The sequence below is a fragment of the Nomia melanderi genome, chromosome 8 (genome assembly GCF_051020985.1).
Source record: "Nomia melanderi isolate GNS246 chromosome 8, iyNomMela1, whole genome shotgun sequence".
Lineage (NCBI taxonomy): Eukaryota > Metazoa > Arthropoda > Insecta > Hymenoptera > Halictidae > Nomia > Nomia melanderi.
The window spans coordinates 5,901,694-5,920,803 of NC_135006.1; the positions used below are offsets into that span (position 1 = coordinate 5,901,694).

Here is a 19,110-nt window from a genome sequence, read left to right on the forward strand (position 1 = left end):
GTATAGTGAAATGAAAAACGGAAGGAAAAAAAAGAAACGTTTCATGGGGAATGCAAACACGAGAAGGCGTAATGTATCGGGGTGGGTTGGTATGGGGTGGGGCGGGACAGCAAAAACAAATAACTAGGGGAATGCGAGCTCGCAATTTTTGTCACTACGCGCGAGTGTTCGCTAATTTATTACGATTGCAAAAGAAAAAAAAGAAAAGCAAAGAAGCACGAATCGCAATTACTCTAGTCCTAAGTGGTCTACGAATATACGGTACACGAGATGAAAGGTTCTCGAGTGATTGGACACGTCGTATTTTCTTTTTCATTCGTTTTAATTTTGTTTCAAAGTTGTGAAGTTGTATCGCATAACGTTTTACCAAAATACCAGCAGCAAAAATCAGCAACAACAGAAAAACAAAAATGGAAATAACAAATGCAGCGCAAAAACGATTAACCTGATGAAAAGTAAAGGAATAACGCACGATATGGACAACAACAACAACAAAAACTATCAAAAACAATAAAGAGTATTATTCTATATATAATAATGGTGTTGTGATATTTTACGATCCCTTTTATTCTCCTGCGCTTTCTAATTATCTTGTGTAAATTGAGAATTAGTCGGTACAAAACGAATTATTAATTTCTAATACCTTGCTCCTGATAGTTTTGTTAAGTTAATAAGTTACTTTATTTAAAAAATTAAATTTTACTTCAGTATACAGTCTATTATTAAATCAATTCAAACATTTGTTTTATACACTTCTTTCCATACTTGAATTAATCATATTTCACCTGTAACTGAAGATAACATACACAATGGTAATCTGAATAATTTGATAATAAAATTTAAATATTTGTTTTATTTAAATAATTGCAGAAATAGTTTTCCACATTAAATTAGTCATTTAATTAGCTAATAAGGTATAATATAGCAAAATATATATAGTGCATTTGGCAGTATGGTTCACATTAAAAAATTCACTTATTGCTAAGCTTTTATATGTTCTTGAACTACAAGATCACTTTACATCCTTTTTTCTTGTAAAAACTTCATCACATTGTTCGCGTTTTAAAATTTTTGTACGATGTGTTTTTGTATGCTTCAACATATCGTTTTTTTGCGAAAATTTTCTGCCGCAAGTTTCGCAGGCAAATGGCTTCTCGCCAGTATGGATTCTTACGTGAACAGCTAATGCCCCCTTACGTGTAAAACTTTTACTACAATATGAACATCTATGAGGTTTAATGGCCAAATGAATTTTCATATGTTGATTAAGGTTGCTGGAACATTTATATTCCATTTTACATATTTTACAAACATACGGACGTTCTCCAGTGTGTGTCCTTTCATGTATAAGTCGCGCCTCTTTAGAAACAAACGATTCCCCGCAATACTGACACATATGTGCTTTTTCTTTAGAATGCATCGATTTTTTATGATAAACTAAAGAATTCTTACTTGCTAATTGTTTACCACAAATATCACATTCAACGTTCACCTTTTGTGCTTTATGTATAAGTTCATGATTTAAGAAAACTGTTCGCGTTGTAAATATCTGGTTGCAAATTTTACATTGCCATCTCATACCATCAGTAGATTTCTTCTTTATACTTTCCAGAATATCCTCTTCTGTATGTTTTTTCCTATGTAATTTCAATTCACTCATTGATTTACATTTACAAGCACAGACCTAGGGGAAATAAAACAATTATATATTACCTTTGTCATCAATGAAATGTTTTCAGTAGTGTACTTACACTACATGTGTATGTGCCACTTTCATTATTATGCCTTTTAAGGTGTGTACTCATATTCCCTTTACGGTTAAATGATGCTCCACATATTGGACAAATGTGTTTATTCATACCATGAGACAATTTGTGTTGTCTTAATTGTATTCTTTTATAAAAAGCTTTTCCACATTTTTCACAACAGTAAGGTTTTTGTCCATTATGTTGATTCATATGTTCTCCCAAATGAAATCTACATTGTAGATGTAACAATAAGCTGAATAATGAAAAATAAATAATTCATTTTGAAAATTAAGCAATACTCATAAGCGTACAAACTCTACCTAGATCTAAATGCATTTCCACAAATTTCACAGATATACCGTTTTTTCTTTGAATCATCTAAATGAATCCTTTTGTGGCCTCTTAAATTATTGGAGTGTTTAAAACTCTTTCCACAGAGATCACACAAGTAAGGTTTATCTACCCTGTGAGTAGCTTCATGAACATCTAAGCTAGACCATTTTTCATAATTTTTATTACAAATAATACATGCAAATAACAATTGACCTTTATGAAATTCTGTGATGTGATTTAATAATTCTTTTTTAGTATTGTAAATGGACTGACAATGACCACATTTTTTATTCGTTTGCATTATTGTAACAATATTTACATTGTCAGGATTTTCATAAATATTGTAGTCGTTTTCAGTTGTATTTGATTTGCCTGCGATTTTGTAATGTTCTTCCAGAAAAGGTTTACAATTTGAAGACCTATGCTCAGCAAAATGTTTTTCATTGTCAAAACATTTATGACAAATATTGCAGCTTTTTATATCAAACTGAAAGTTAATTACTTCCTCTTCTGATTTATTACCGATCACATTATTAGTAATTTCTTTTTGCTTCTGTATTGTAATTTCCTCTTTATCACATAACATTTTGTGATTTTCAAATATTTCGTGAGCTTTAAATGAATTTTTGCAATGAAAACATGTAATTTCATTGATGCCACTTGTTATTTCATTTTGTTCAGTTTTATCCGTTGAAATATCTTCATTTTTCTCACTAAATGATTCAATAAGTATGTTTAATTCAGATTGCATTTCTTTTTTCACATTGTTTGAGCAATTAGCTTTCTCAGAATCAATATTCTGTAAGTAATTCAATTTTTTAGATATATCCTGACTATCTTGATTTATTATTATTGCTTCTTCTTTATTAGACGATAGTTCCATAGACGTAATTTGAGCTGCTCCATTTGCATACATTTCTTCTGCTAATTGTAAAGAACACTTCTTTACTATTTCATTATATTTATTGTCATAACTTAACTGCAACACAATATATTAAAATATAAAGTTGTTTAGTTATATTCTCAGTATAACACAAAAATGTACATACTTCTTCATTGATATTTAAAAATTTCTTCAATCTCATATCAGTTTTTAAAGAAGTAATGACTAATAAATGTGCTAGTTCCAGTTTATTATAACAATTAGTACATAATTTCTGTGGCATTAAGTCTTCCACATTAAGAATTATTGGTAGATGTAAATTCATTTTCTCTTTTAATTTCAATTCTATACCTTTATCAGTGAATATCTCTAAACCATCCAAAGATTGTTCTCCACAAATTCTACATAAATTTGACAATCTAATACTAATATCACGATACTGATCTATCTCAGCATCTATATCACAATACGATAGTACTACATTGTCTGTTCCTTCTATTTGTTCATTTCTAGTAACTATATTTTGAGCATTCTTTTCTGCTAGAACATTTGGTCCAAACAATGTAGGAATAGCATGTTGGTCTATTAGAATAGGATCAGTTTTATTTATATAATAACGGTCTTCAATATGATGAGAACATATATAATAATTTAAATGTAATTCTTCATTAGATTTTGTTATAAGGTCTGTTCTGCCACAATGGTGAGCCCATACTTTAGACCTGAAAGAAATTAATTGTTTACACTTATATAAATAATATTTTATACATTTTAACAATTTGAAAAAAGATAAGTAAAGATAATTGTAGATATTTCACATATAAAAATTTGAAAAAAATATTTAGATTATAAATCGTCAATTCTTGTGATCAAATATCGAAATAAGACACCGTACGTAAATAAATAGATATGAATATTTGATAAAGACTTACGTATCGCTGTTCGGAAAATTAATAAAAATTACATGTGACGAATCTTCAGCATTTAACGAGTATTTACAATTTCTTGCAGCACAAACTATACTCATTTTGTAAATATTTTAATTCATTAATAAAACTTCTTTCGGTGTTTATTGCGTACTATTTAAATAGAGCGCAACTCATGTCAAAATTATTGCCAAACTGTACAATTGTCTAACGTAAACTTTGATCATACACTAACTCGAACTTTTGTGTTTATTATTGTAATAATAACATGATATATGATTTTGACAAAGATAACAAAATACGTAAAAATGAGATTATAAAACAATTTCAATAATGTGCATTTATATTTACACCAAAAAATATAAATCATGAAGTAACTGTAATATTTAAAAATGTGTTAAGTCATCTGCTAGCCTACAGTAATTAACTGGTGAAGATCAATCTATAAATTGTATTTATTTAAAAATTTCGTACGTTTGCTTGGATAATTAAAAATATATTTTATGTTACATCCGGTTTTATATGCTCAACTTGAGGTCACCAAAGTCACGGGCTTAAAATTAACACAGATGTTTCATACAACGACATTTTCCGTTGACGATTCTAAATTACCGGCAGTTTCAATAATGTTCTGTAGGAGATGTTAGATTTCATTGTTATTATTTGCCAATAACTATTTGTTACCGACGAGCGATCCTGTTCTTCTTTATTGATGAAAGCGTCCTCTTCATATAGAAAGAGTTAATTAAAGCATTGAAGCATCGTCCAGTGCTACCCCTCCTCGGTGTCCTCGTTAGTTGTTCAGTAGTGCACTATGGATTTTTGATGGTATTGTCATTGACGAGGTATAAAGATAAATATTAGATGTAATGTAAAATTTTGTCACACGCTCTCAGGAGTCCTAAGACCCCTTTACTATTTTCGTGCCACGTTCTGAAAATAATTATCTTTTAGAATGTTTCAGGAAATATAAATCATTTATATTTAAAACCATGTATTAATAACTTTAACTCGTTAATATATGTACTTATTGTATGATATAAATTCATAAAATACTAATATTTAGTTATGCACGTTGGGAGTTTGAAGACATGGCAACATTGTAACGGATAAATGTTTAACACATTTACTACTTGATCAATTTCGATCATTCTGCTTGATGTAGTTTTCCTATTGACTGTTCTCTAGGCGTAGAGAGCAGAGCAAAACCTTTGATTTTTACTACAGCCGGTAATTCAGAACATGCTACACCGAGTACCATAAGTTACCAATATGTATCTTACACTTCGCGTGGGCGGAAAGTAAATATGATAACCGAACTCTAGATTATATATGTTTAATATGCATATAAATACCTTGAAACCAGGATGTGACGTCACTCAAGGAAGAAATAGTGTAGGAAATTCATTTTAAAAGTTGTACAAGGAAAGTTCCAAGGAAAATTGCGAAAAAACTTACCGGACAATCTAACAAATACAAATAATTAATGAAAATATAATTTTTTATCAAAATAAATATTTTATTTTATTACTTGTAAATTTTTATTTCACATTATTAATTTTGATTAGTGAAGACTGTATATTTATAATTTGAAATTATAATTTCGAAATATGGAGTATGGATAAATTTATGAATTGAAAATTGGATAAGGAATGTAAACATGTTTGAAATGAACAGGGAAATTAGAACATGAAAAAGCCACCTGGTTTACAAAATCTCTTTTTTATTGATGCTTCGACAACATGGGCTGAGACACACACATTTGCTCATATGAATTTATACCACTGCGTGTTCCAACATATACATACACAACTCGTTAAATTATTGCATCGCGTGGCACTAGATCGAAGAAATAGATTTACCTCGAATCGTCAAGTGTTCTCAGATATGGCGACCGATAAAACGTAGGACGACAATTCAAGTTACAGAGAAACTCTTGGAAATCCCATAAATCTCTTTTGTATAAACACTATCGTACGCAACACGTTTAAGTAGTTCTCTTAAACAATTGTACAATAATCGTCTACATTGTAGAAACACGTAACACTTACAATATACGATTTCACAAAGAAAGTAAAAACGAAAGGAAAGTTAATGACTTGGGAAAAATGATTCGTGGGAACGGAATTCGTTTAACAGAAGTTATAAACGAAAGACGGTGACTGAAACGATCCATTCTGTCGTTAACAATCGAAAAATCTAAAGATTACTATTACTTACGTAGACCTTACGTAAATGCGAAAGATATGTTTTAAGTTTCCTTCCCAAAAACATTCTTTCTCCGAGACAATTTCAAACTTAAGCGCACGATGGTAAGCGTTTTCGATGCCACGGTCCTCTAATAAAACAATGATCAGTGCGCATTCGCGTGATATTTTCGAATCCGATAAGCTCCTTCGCTGGAATTAATCGTCGACCTACACGAATAATAATTACCCGAGGTGAGACAGATAGACAGATAGAGAGATAGAGATAGAGAGAGAGAGAGAGAGAGAGAGAGAGAGAAAAATAGAGAGACAGACAGAGAGAAAGGGAGAGAAAAATAGAGAGACAGAGAAAGAGAGAGAGAGAAAAAGAGAGAGAGAGACAAACAGAGAGAAAGGGAGAGAAAAATAGAGAGACAGAGAAAGAGAGAGAGAGAAAAAGAGAGAGAGCCAGACAGAGAGAAAGTGTGACAGACCAAAAGAGAAAGAGAGCGACAGAACAATCTCAAATGTCTTCGACGAAAGTCGTCTTACATCAATAGACTCGTGCTCGTCTTTGTTTCCCCACTTTTCCCAGTAGCATTGAAATGTGAAAAAAGAAATTCGTTTTTTCCCCTTTTCGGCCATTCTATTATGCATACATACATGCATACACACACTTACATATATGTATATACATATATATTCGAGGAGACTCACGTGGGTCGCAAGAATAGGTTGACAGGATAGACTCTTCTAATAGACTTTGCAGACGGACATAATAGAAATATTTAATATATAGCATCATATATTAATATAATATTCAGTAATAATATAATATCTATTATATATTAATATGTATGATATTTTTTTTTGTTTTATCGTTTTCAATATAGCGTTCTTTTCCCATCTTCCCGTTTACCCCCATTCCTTATATTCTCGATTCTTCCGTCCAAGGTTGTGATATCCAGCGATTCGATTTCTCCTCGTTCCGGATTTGAAAAAACGCATGTCAGCCGTGTCTCTTATTTCTTCGTTACTCCTATTTTTTATTTTCTTTTTCTTTTTTTGCTCCTTTTGGTCGTTTTGCAACGTACGCGCTGATCGCGAAAACAATTTCTTCCGGTTTCCGGATACTTTGCGAGACGAAATGGACAGGCTCGACGTTCGATGCTTCGTCTGCCCTTTTCCATGAACTTAACGTTGTCGTTGGAAAAATTGAATTGCGGTTCATTTTAATTCCGAGACAAACGAGGTCTGTAAATTGTCTTTAGAGTCGTTCAACCCTTGTGTACCGTTACACTACAGTTATTGCGTTAGTAAACTTTTGGGTAATACTTACGAGAAGTTCAAGATGAATTTTTAATACATTTTTGGTAGTAGGACTTTTTTAATGCAGTTTCTAATATGAAAATTTACTGAAAGCAAAAGTTTCGTTTCGGATCAGATCGACCCTGAACGGTGCACAAGAGTTAAGGTCTGCTCTAAGGGTAGTTATGCACGAATAAATGGCTTTGTCAGGTTGATTCGCAATTATAGCGTATCTTTTAAGACAACGAGCATGTGATATTATCTTTGGAAGAAAATATCTAATCGAGTAAAATATTTGTTATTGTAATTATTATTATTGTAAAATTTATTTACACACACATTTAAGGTAAATAATAATGTCGTATAAAGTGTGGTGGGCAGAACCTTTTAGGAAATATAAATAGAAAGAGTGGAAGAATAGTCGATTAAAAGATATTCAATTTCTTGAACGAATGAAATGGTGAACTAGTAAAATGGTAAATATATTATTTTTAATATCGGTGTAATTTTGATTACAGACGTTCCGCTTGTCCGATTAAATATTTTCTTACAAGTGATAATACACGAAGACATATAATTCACAGTTTTATTTTCAATTATCGTTTGATTGAAACAACCTGACACGCATCCTGAACTTAAGGTAGAATAAACATAATACTTTACAGTGCCACGACGCGTCAGTACGATTAAAATACTCCGAGAAGATTGCCTTACTTTAAGTTTGTTAAAATCAATCGTAATGTACAATGGTCTGATGAGAAGTTTGAAACGAGAAATGAAAATTCTTACACGCTGTCACGCAGTAACAGCAAACATCGTTCAGGAACCTTATATCCAGTGGTGATGGGAATACAATTAATAAAACGTCGGGACAAGTGCATTCTCTATGCGCAAAGAAACTGGCCGCTGGTCGTTGAAGAAAAATTAATTAATCGCTCGCAGAAATTTTTCTTACTGTTTCTATAGGATTTTCTTCAATACTAAGTTTCACATTACTCTAGAGTTATGTATTTTCATAGAGTTCGTACCTCTTACTAAATAATCGAATTGTTTGTAACAATGGTATTATTAAACCGAGATTAAATTGGGAACATTTATAATTTCCTTCCAATCTTGTTATTCAGGCACGCCTCATATTTTTGACAAATGCATAAAATCATTATAAGTGGGTACATCATTATGCCCTCTAAAACTGATGATTATATAATCAAATTATCATTAAAACGTTGTTAAATTTGCTAACTTTAGTGCCTTTTTCGCTAAACGAGAAAGAAACAAACAGCTAAACTTAGAAATATTATTCTTCTCCCATAAACAATTGGTCTTCACAGTAAACGTAAAGATGAAACAAGAAAGCAACTTCTCTTTATAAATGAGTTATCAAGCTACAAATTTATTAATTGTACTATGTGTAGCAAGCATAAACAGTGTAACGCCTTGAGCGATCAATCTACTTTAATTCAATCGCAGTTGGGACAGAACGTTGAATGTTGCGTCGCGTCGCGTGTTCGTTGAAGAAAGTGCGACACAGCGGGGCCGCGCAAACTGAAACTCGTTGTGTAAATTTACATGTGTACAAAGCTCGTAGAGTCGCACGGAGGTCGATTAACAACACGTTGCGGGTGAATTGTGCAAAGTGAAACGGTGTACCGGCGAAAGGAAGTAAGTAAGTAGGTGGTAGCCCTCGAGGCAGGCTAAAATACATCCGCGCCGGGATACATACGCCTCTTATATATCGCTAGACTTCACGTGTAATCGTTTATATTTATATAATTGTACTTTCTACGTAACTACCATTCACCTTTGATATTTGTGTTTCATTTATATAATTTCAAGAAAATAACATTCGTACAAAATTGACTACAGCCGATTGCTTTTCTGATGTGTTCGGTTCGATTCGATTCGATACGGTCCGGTTCTCGCCCGGTGAAATCATTTCTCGACGCAAACGGAGAAATTAAAGTGTACCACACTCCTTTCTTTATCCCCCAATTCGTTCATTATACGCTTCTGTCCTTCCGCTTTCCTCGTATTCCTTACGATATGACGTGTATACGTATTGACCACGCTGATCGATTCCGATCGGCTCTCTCCTTCTCTTTAATCCTCCCGGCATGAATTTCAGTTATTTTTTTTATCAAATAATGTGAACCAAATAATGTCACTAAAATATATTAACTCTTTGCACACGTATATCATGCCGAAGATTACAATACGAATTTGTTATAGAACGTTGGAAATTGTTTGAAAAAGTACCGCACTTTAAAGGATTATAAAAATTAAATCTTATTATAATAATATATAAAGTGAATATGAAACGTTGAATTCTACGGCTGTAGATTACTACAATAAAAATAAAATACAAGTTTACACCCAACAACATTGAAAATAAATCGAGTGCAAAAAGTTAAAACATCGACTGGTAAACAAGATAAAGTAATATCTTATTCCGAATTGAATTGGAGTTAAGATAAAATTGTCAATACTCATGTAACGTTTCCGCAAAGCTAATTTGTACTTGCATTAATATGATACAAATTTAATGGTGCAAATATTTTAGTGTTAATATGATAGAAATTTAACATTGCAAATTTAACAGTGCTAAATGAAAAGAATTCTTAGTAATTTCTTTTTCATTTCACCGTGTACCAGTGCCAATAATCATTCAAATAACGTTGCCGGAAGGGTTAACACGTGTACTAGATCCGTTTCCTCAGGGTTGCTTGAAAAAGTCCTATCAAGTTAAGAAAATATGCGGGGATATCTCCGTATTAAGTCGCTAAATTCCTTTATACAGATATTTAACCATTAAGAACGTGCGGCTCGTGCTTCTTAAGCGGAAACGTTGAGGAGCGTACGCTGCCAATTGTGGAAGTACAATTACGAAGCATAGTGGTTTTCTCGTGAACACGAACGCGCGGGGTTCTCCCTGCACGCACGCCAACAATCCTCCTCGTCCCGCGTGCCTGCCCGTTTAGACGCAAAAGCGACGCGAATTTCGAATAATCCGTGCGCAGAGACGGCACCTTCGATATTCATTGCTTAGCCACCGTTTTTTGCTGGTTGAAAAATATTCATCAATAACTGTCGTAGATAACGATGATCAAACTTCCTTTAGACAAGTATTCCCATTCAAAATTGTAACTAAATTGTTGTACTTTTAGAAGGTACAGTTGAACAAGAGATTCGAGGTTGAGTTAATCAAATCAGTACTCATTAAGTTATTCGTACGATTAAAGCAATTTTCTTAACGGAACAGAAATTGGAAAGTCAAGATCTTTCCTAGTGATTATTTTCTTAGTCTTCTTGCATATCACTGATCCAACAAAATTCGATTTGCTATATTATTGAGAAAATTCACTTTTAAATCTGCACAAAAAGTTATATCACCCAAATTCGATTGACGCGTCGGTCAAAGTAATATTCGATTAATTTAATATACGATTTCATTCCGCTAATCATCCATACGCGAAAGATTTGACGTTGATCAAACACAATGGTACCTCATTGAAACAATTTTTGCTTAATTGGAATTTGTTAGGCAGATTTTGTTCCAGGGATTCAGTTTAATCGATTTAAATCTATTTCGATGGAGTTTATTAATTGAATTGGAATGAGAGAATATGCATTAATTGAATTTGATTGTTTTATGTTTCGGTTTTGGAAAGAAAATGCTTGTATTTTAATTTTACAAACGGGAATACCACCTCGAGACACTGCGCCAGGTAAACAAAATGGCGGCGTCAATGAACGCGTTTTTGAAGGGAAGATGCTATCTCCGCGCATAGCGTTTTAACTTCATCACGGGGATTCCATCTATTTGCATCGTCGATGATGTCGATTGCTTTTGGTCCTTCTTGTACCTTTCGTAATTGATTTAATTTCACTCGCTCGACTATTATACCTCTCTATCGAGCGTCCGAGGCCTCCGCTCGAACGTGCGAAAATTATACGGCGCTACGTATGCTATTCAGAATGGTCCACGATCAAGTGTTACAAGCAGTTTCTTTACAAACAGCCAAAGAAGCTTTCTAATTGATATTTCCAGAAAATTCTTTTTTCGTTATTTCAGGCCTTTCGTGTCACAGAAGGGACATCGCGGGATATACATTCTCAAAACGAAAAGTTCACCTTCTCTCTTTAAATTATACGTAAACGCTGAGATGTACAGCTTCAAGAACATAAGAAAACAATGTGTAAAAGTGACCGATTACATATGTAGTAGCAAACACAAAATTAGATGAATTAATCAGAATTGCAAAACTGTCTATTTATCCAATAAAAAGAAATGTCTGAAACGCGTGGAAGGTAATCTCATCAAGTATTACAAAAAGCTAGATCAAATTCCAAAACAAAGAAGGAAGCGTTCAGTTGCTACTTTTACTGTTCCCACAAAGGAACAGCCTGCAACTCTTTGACTAGATCAGCCGGCAGGTACAGCGAAGCTGTACGCGGAACGCATACGTAGCTCGATGCAGCTACCGCAGAGAACGGTGGGAAACCCTTGGCAGACATCGGATTCAGCCTGGGGTGGCGCGTCGAAGTGGCTGAAAATGTTTTTAAGGTAGCCCGAAAGGGAATCGGCACGAGTGCACCGTTCGGCCGCGCATCCCCTTTTACTCTTGGCGGGATCGAAGCCGACAATGGCTCGTGATCGAAGCTTTCGCGCGACGTCCGGTCGGAGGGCGTAATAAAAATTGACGCGGAGGGGTTGTGCACTTTCTACCATACTTTAATCTTATTAGGCCGAGGGGCGGTCTCTTCGAGGCGCGCCCCGTCGAGTTCTTAATCCGGCCGGAGACAGTCGTGGCTGACTAGACACGTTCCTCACGTAACAACTTCCGTCCGACGCGCGGGAACTCGGCAACGAAATTCCCATTGGAAAGTTTTCGACGCGAACGGAGTGGGCCAACAAAAACGAAAAGGTGATTAAACCGGAGCACAGAGTAAGAAGAAAAGAAAGTGACGATAATCTGTGGATGTCAAGCAGCGGAACGTTCTCGTATCTTTGTTCATTCATGTACTCGGATTTGATTCCCAATGCGACCGCATTGGACATACGACCGGAAGTTGCCACAGAATGGATATGCGTCGCGAGGCGACTGATAGATCTCCACACCGCGATTACCTTTCGATTTAATATTTACAGTTATAAGCTGTCGTCACTAATTCAACCGTTGTTGACATAGTCTTACAGTTTCTTCTTCCCATCTTCCTTTTTCTTTTTTCGTTTCCTTTTCTCTCTTTTTTTCCTCTGTTTTTCTTCCTCTTCTTTCTTTCATTAAGATTTATTACATTCTCTTCAGGAGAATTTCGTCGTTGATGAGTCTGTACAAAAAGGGTGATGATCCGTGTATAAATCGCACGTCGATACGGTCGGATTAGCGTTCAAGGTGTCCTGCAGATGATGCCGTCCGCCTTGAACGCCGCTGCATCGTCGCCGCTTTTGTCCTCGGCTTCGCCGAGCGAATTTTCATCGTGATGTATTTTCATATCCTAGTAATGGCCCGAGCGGACCTAACCACCTAGTGTCGGACGGTACTGGTGTCTTTCAGGGGATGCACGAGTGTGTGTTGGTGGCCTGCGCCGGTGACGACAGTGCCACGGAGAAGTCCGAGTCGAGTACCAGGTCGCTGATGCACCCAACGATGCCTTTCGTGTATCTGCCTCCCGTTGTCCTCACGATGTCTGGTGCACCGCCTGTTAACACATGGGAATTACCCAGTTTATTCAGTTTACAGTGTAAAATTGGCAATCACTTAATCACCTAAGTTTGAAGATAAAATAATAATGGAAAATTTTCTTTTAACATATGGAGATTGCACGGTTTATTCAATTTTCATTTTAAAATGGTAACTAATTAATCGCCAAAGCTTCAAGTCACAAAAACTAATAGTTTGTCTAGGATAAAATAATAATGGACAATTTTCTTTTCAAACATTGACTGTCACTGAATGATCAATGTATAAAATGCTGAAGGTTCTCGTGTTAAGAATTATACATTCAATTACAATGATTTATTCAAATGTTATTTAATCTTATCGTCTTTCAAACCTTTTAAATATAATTCTAATGATATTCAGTAGATAAATAATATTGTTCTTATGTACAGATAATAAGCAATACTAACTATGTAAATTTTATTATATTGAAACAATTTCAAGTTGTGGAATCAACAAATAAACATATTTCATACGGATTCAAAGTTATAAGAACGAAAAAATCAGGCTGGGTGTATGCGGGGCGTTTCAAGAAGTAAAGTGTAGTGAGTTAAAATTTACATCCATAAGTTTATGAGACTTTAATAATAAATCAAATCCTTCCTTAGCGTGTTGAACAACTTATTGTTAGAAGTTTCTTTGAATTTGTGATCTGAGGTGAATATGCGAGGACGACCCACTTCGTAATTTCGGTAATAATTCAAAGAGGACTAAACACGGGTGTACAGGTTGGTTCAGGTGCAAGTTGCCGGCAGTTCATCTACGGTAGTTGCGTTCCTACGTAGAAATACGGTTTCGTAGAAGTTACCGAAGACGTGAATTGCTAAGCATTTTTGCTTAAAACGACATTTACATGTTTTGAAAAACGTACATAAACACGCGCTATCATATTAACCCGTCAGCTGTGAAATTCAGTTTCAAAAATCTCTTATTGCGCGCGCAATAAAATCAAATAATGAAGTGCATACTCGTCAAATGCAGTTAACTGGTTAATTCACATTCGTATTATGTTTCTAAGTATTTCTATAATGTATACATAAATTACGATAATAAACATTATATTATATAATGTTGCAACGAAAAGTTTATATTTCATTTTTACTCCAATAAAATCGGAAGCAATAACAAATACATTCATACCGTCTTCTTCTGTAAACACAATAAATTCATACTTCCTTTAATCCCTTGATCAGACTATAAACGTTTTATATCGGTCATAATGTAGAGATGTTTTCAAGTATTTGTCATTTAATTGAATAAACTGTAGTAATTCGATTTTCTTGGAGGTCACCGGCGACCCCTATGGCATTCACCGTATTAATATACAATTCCATAATGGCGGTTCACTCACCAACATAAAGACCCGTGTCAGTGTTCAACTGCCTGAGCTGTCCGGGCGATGACGCGGAAACGCCAGTGCCGCTGTCAACGACCAGCGAGGCCCACTGTTCGTTCCTGGGGAAAAAACATCAGTCAACTTCAGAATACGCGTAACTCGATTAAAAAATATTCCCGTCGCTCTGAAACTTTCCCAATGTGGTCGCTAGTTTGAAATTCTCTCGGACGCGGTTAGGTGTACCTGACTGCCCGGACACGGTGCCATAGATCATCGTCCAGTCTCGTTAAATTGTATCGCAGAACCGCTTCGCCGGAGCCAAGATTGTACGCTAGAGTCAGATAACCGCGATCCAAGCCGAGGGCAAGAAAATCGTCGTTTTCGTCCCTTTGTTCCTGCGGATCCGCCTGGCGACCACTCCACAGCAGCAAACCGCTACTGCTGCTTGCCCGGAATCTCATATTGATGTCCACTCTGTAACTGATTATCCTGAAAGAACAGATTTCTACGATGAACTAGCCTGGAGAAAATTTTATTTGCTTGTTATATTATTTTTGTATATTTCTGTGTATTATTGCATGTTATTGTATGTTGTTATATGTTATTGTATATTGTTGTATATTGCTACACATTTTTATACATTATTCTATATTGTATATTGTTGCACATTGTTGTATATTGTTGTATATTATTGTATATTGTTGTATATTGTTGTACATTATTGTATATTATTGTATATTATTGTATATTATTGTATATTATTGTATATCATTGTCTATCATTGTATGTTACTGTATATTATTGTATATCATTGTACGTTATTATTATATTATTATTATATGTGGGATGAATGGTTCGTTGTGCGTGCGTGCGGGTGACCGGGTCATATTGCGACGGACCGGCGCCGTTATGTTTGGGAAATAGTGTGACTGCGTTTGAAAAATCTTGAGTGGCTGAAAGAATGCTAGAAAGAGTGTCTGGAACCGAGCAATTGAACCGTGAGAAAAGCGTGTACGTGAGTACATGAATTTTAGCTATGAACGAAAGATGCAAGTCAGAAGGGTGCAAGTGTAAGAAAGACAGAGCGAATGGGGGTGTGTTTTAAAAGCAAGTGGGAATGTGTGGGCGCGAGACATTTGGTGCGATACATTCAGTGCAAGACATTTTGGGCGAGACTTGTGTGCGATACTTTGGAGTGATCAGCGAGCGAGCGTTTAGAGATCAGTACAAATATATTTAATATTATATCACAGCGGAAGTGTTATTAGTGAACTTATCTCCCCGCTCCGAAAGAATTCTACTGTCGAAACGCGTTTAGGAACATATCCTACAAATATTGGGACTCGTGAGGAACAATTTCCTACAATATTGAGGGCTCGTCCGGGATAATTTTCTACATGTATAATTTTGTTTCTTTTTTGTAATCTTATGTGTATTCTATTTAAATCTAAAAAAGCACAATCTAAACTCTCCCAAAACAAATATAAAAGAACAAATAACTTCCCGTTGGTTAATAATTTCTACAAATAACAGTACAAAAAAGAAAAAAAACATAAAAGGGAAAGTAGAACAAAAAGGGGTAAAAGATATCAAAGTTCCAACCAACCGGATAGTATCGCGGATATGAACACGAAATCATATTTACTAAATACAAATTCCTCAAAAATTGACTCGAAATCAATGCAGCCGCGCTTCTTCAATGGAAGCAGTTCTGGAAATTATAATTCGCATGCGCGACGCAGTATGGACAATATTTTGAATATTTCGATGGCCGTTTCATACATTGGTAATTCACCTTGTGCTTCAATCTCGGAAAACTTCATTCGGGAGGTTAATAAAAAAAAAAATATGCCATCGACGATTTATCGATGGTATATATCTGGTCTACCGGAAAATTATGTCCGTTTACAAATAAAAAGAACAATCTACGTTTATTAATATTTATCGACCAATACAATTTCCAACGTTAATACTAATGCCTTGTTCTCAGCGGGATGGTAACTTGTGAATTCCATTTCCGTAGAATCACTCATATTTGGAAACTCGAGATCGAATTATCGGACAGAACTCTCTGGTGAATCTAGTATTTTTGAAGCTAAAATAAAATACCTTTTCATCGTGTCGGCGTCGTTGTAATGCAGATAACTCTCGCTGCCGGAAAAGCTCGGCACGGATCTCTCGTAGCGCGTGCCGACGTTTGACTTCGCTGGTGAAGCGCCGAGGATCGTGTTGTCGTCTGGCGCCGGACACGGGTGCGGCATGCCCGGCCGACAACGACAGGTGAAACGGTCCCGAAGAGGACGGCACTCCGCGTCTCCGCAAGGCCTCGCCTCGCACGCGTGTCCGCAGTTTCCGACGTTCACCCCGCCTAGCGCTTCAGCCAGAATTCCGATCTGTGTAGAGGGAAAATTATTTTAACTCTTTGAACGCTATGGACGCATATATATGTCTGACAAAAGTCATCGTTGTGGAGTATGCATGGGCATATGTGTTTTTCGATCTCTTTAATATTATAATAATATAGCATAATAATATAACAGAATTATAATAAGCTGACAATTCTAAATGTCATTTACATTTTCTGGATATAAATTACATATATTAATTTTCCATTGTTAATCGTTAATTTGTTTGAGTGAATATATATGTATATAGAATAAGTATCAAATTCTTCTCTTTTCTTAATGAATTATTAATGACAAAAATGTTTCGGTGCGGTTGCGAAAGCAATCGTAGGACAATAAGTTAGTCGAAAACGTAGTTTCGTAAATTATAAATTAATTTTCATTTTATTGAAATCTTCGTTATAATTTTGTTAAACTGTCACTTTGTTCTTATCGAAGGAAGAAAAATCGTAAAAGAAATCTATACACTTTTGACAAGACTCTATCATAGTGCAGTACTAATTGTTTCATGAATTCATCGATACAGTTGTAAAATACGATTACACTTTTCTTTTAAAATGAAACTCCATGTTTGTTTTACATAAATAATTTCTATCATTTCAAGTAAAACAGAAAACCGTGTATTTCTCCAGTTATTTTACTTGAAACATTCACTGAAACAAAGAATAAATAAGGTATTGTAATTCGTTTTACGTTAATTACGTACGTCACTGAGGCATTGCAAATAGATGCCTGATATTCTTCGACTCATTAATCCAACAGAATATCTTCATTTATCAAGTAAGTACAATTCCCATTCGAATCTCACGATGAACACCCATCTCTTACAGCTCATTGAAAAAACAGCATCAAAACTGTCGATCAATAATGCGCAAATAGAACCCTCGCACTCGGCGAACACCCACGAACACACCGATTACTTCGCCACGATTTCCTATCGCACCAGGAACGTATACGTTTCCGGGATCGATCGTCGGAATTACCATCGAACTGCAGTTGGTCCGCTTTAATCACCGCTTTTCAACGGAAAACAGTGATCAATTCTAGATAATTAGCCGTTTCCAGGAATTCCGGGCGCAAGACTGTTTGCGAATTCCTCTCAGACGGAGCGCAGTTCCACGTTTCGCGCGTCTGTGAATTTCTAAGTGGACGATAGTTCTTACGCGGCGCAGCAAAGCAAGAATGCAAGTCGACAATTTTTCGTGCAATAAAGTGATCTAAATACAGATACATACACGAACCTACACTTGGATGGCCTGATAAAACGCATGAAGAAAAGAGTATCGACGGACTGGGAAACAGAGTGGAATAATACAGCCCTCTCCACACATTAGAATCTCATTAGACAATTTATTTTCATGTACCGTCCGTTGCACCGAACCTGGCACTTTCGTCTGAGTGGTCAGAGTCTAAGGCACACGCCTGATTGGCTGAGGCGCTAACGTCCACCAATCGGGTTGCGCGACGAAGAGCGCGAAGAGCTGTTTCCAGACTCGCCATTGGATTTCTCGGAGCGATTGTCTTCGCTCCTATGACGTCACGAGTGCCAGGTTCCCCGTAATTGACGGTACAGTGGGATACCGGACTTACAAGTCTATTTTACAAATTTTACCTGAATTCTAAAATGTTTGCTGTTTGAGACTTGGTTCTCTATTGTACCAAATATAAAAACCTCCGGATCAAACATAACATCAATCCACTGCTGAACGAAAACCACTATTGCAGAAAATAGTGCAACAGAGACGATGCTCGATAAAACCACAGCAGTTAATGCAACCTTAATTGCGTTCGACGAGTATACACGTCACCTTAAAATCAAAACGATACTAATTCTCTTAACCACAAATTATTTATTTCTTCAGACGAACATGTAATTCTTCTTCATTTTGCTTCAGCTTTTCGTTAGAATGTATTATAAGTGTATTTGGCACTCGTTAGACGAGTATACACTTCATGATTTGATTTCATTGCAAGAAATATCAGAGATTTTTTAAATTAAATTCCACAGTTAACAGGTTAACATTAAACGTTCTAGTACTTTATATACAACTATTCCTACCGTGATCAGTCAAATAACTGGTCATAGAATACAGGCAAACAAATTAGACGATACATTTTTCTTAATGAAAACAGAAACAATACAAAACAGAAAGACAAAAATTGAAACACTGATTAATGGGAAAATATAAGAATTGATAGAAAGTTGAATGGGCGAAGGAAAATGCATGAATTTATCCGGTAGTGCGTTTAGTGTTAAATATGATT

At 35.3% G+C, this 19,110-nt stretch overlaps 2 protein-coding genes across 11 annotated transcripts in view; both read right to left on the bottom strand.

Moving 5' to 3' along the window:
- Positions 1-531: 531 nt before the first annotated feature.
- LOC116426469 (uncharacterized) lies at positions 532-4,615 on the bottom strand. Of its 5 annotated transcripts, none has more exons than XM_031975457.2 (6): positions 4,365-4,615; positions 3,897-4,043; positions 3,131-3,686; positions 2,069-3,060; positions 1,752-2,001; positions 532-1,684 (listed from the first exon to the last, which is right to left on the bottom strand). In XM_031975457.2, the coding sequence occupies exons 2-6, from the start codon at positions 3,989-3,991 to the stop codon at positions 1,013-1,015; spliced, it is 2,565 nt and encodes an 854-aa protein (XP_031831317.2). In that variant the 5' UTR covers positions 3,992-4,043; positions 4,365-4,615; the 3' UTR covers positions 532-1,012. The 5 variants fall into 5 exon arrangements, with proteins under 5 accessions (XP_031831317.2, XP_031831316.2, XP_031831319.2 ...); XM_031975456.2 differs by having other exon boundaries at positions 3,897-4,267; XM_031975459.2 differs by having other exon boundaries at positions 2,108-3,060; positions 3,897-4,615.
- A 2,218-nt stretch (positions 4,616-6,833) lies between these two features.
- The window catches only part of LOC116426547 (pikachurin), a 294,970-nt gene continuing 282,693 nt past the window's right edge, over positions 6,834-19,110 (bottom strand). For all 6 annotated transcript variants that reach the window (XM_031975636.2, XM_031975635.2, XM_076370219.1 and 3 more), the window contains 4 exons: positions 16,550-16,833; positions 14,684-14,929; positions 14,456-14,559; positions 6,834-13,084 (listed from right to left, as the gene is read on the bottom strand). In XM_031975636.2, coding sequence (XP_031831496.1) covers positions 12,936-13,084; positions 14,456-14,559; positions 14,684-14,929; positions 16,550-16,833 — 783 coding nt within the window. In that variant the 3' untranslated portion in view covers positions 6,834-12,935. The remainder of the gene's footprint in view (positions 13,085-14,455; positions 14,560-14,683; positions 14,930-16,549; positions 16,834-19,110) is intronic.

Bases quoted from the DNA above. Each gene is read 5' to 3' on its own strand.
- LOC116426469 (XM_031975457.2), bottom strand. From the start codon at position 3,991: ATGAGTATAGTTTGTGCTGCAAGAAATTGTAAATACTCGTTAAATGCT. The intron at 3,061-3,130 runs GTATGTACATTT...ATTGTGTTGCAG, and splicing joins TTTTAAATATCAATGAAGAA to TTAAGTTATGACAATAAATA. The intron at 1,685-1,751 runs GTAAGTACACTA...TATTTCCCCTAG, and splicing joins GTGGCACATACACATGTAGT to GTCTGTGCTTGTAAATGTAA.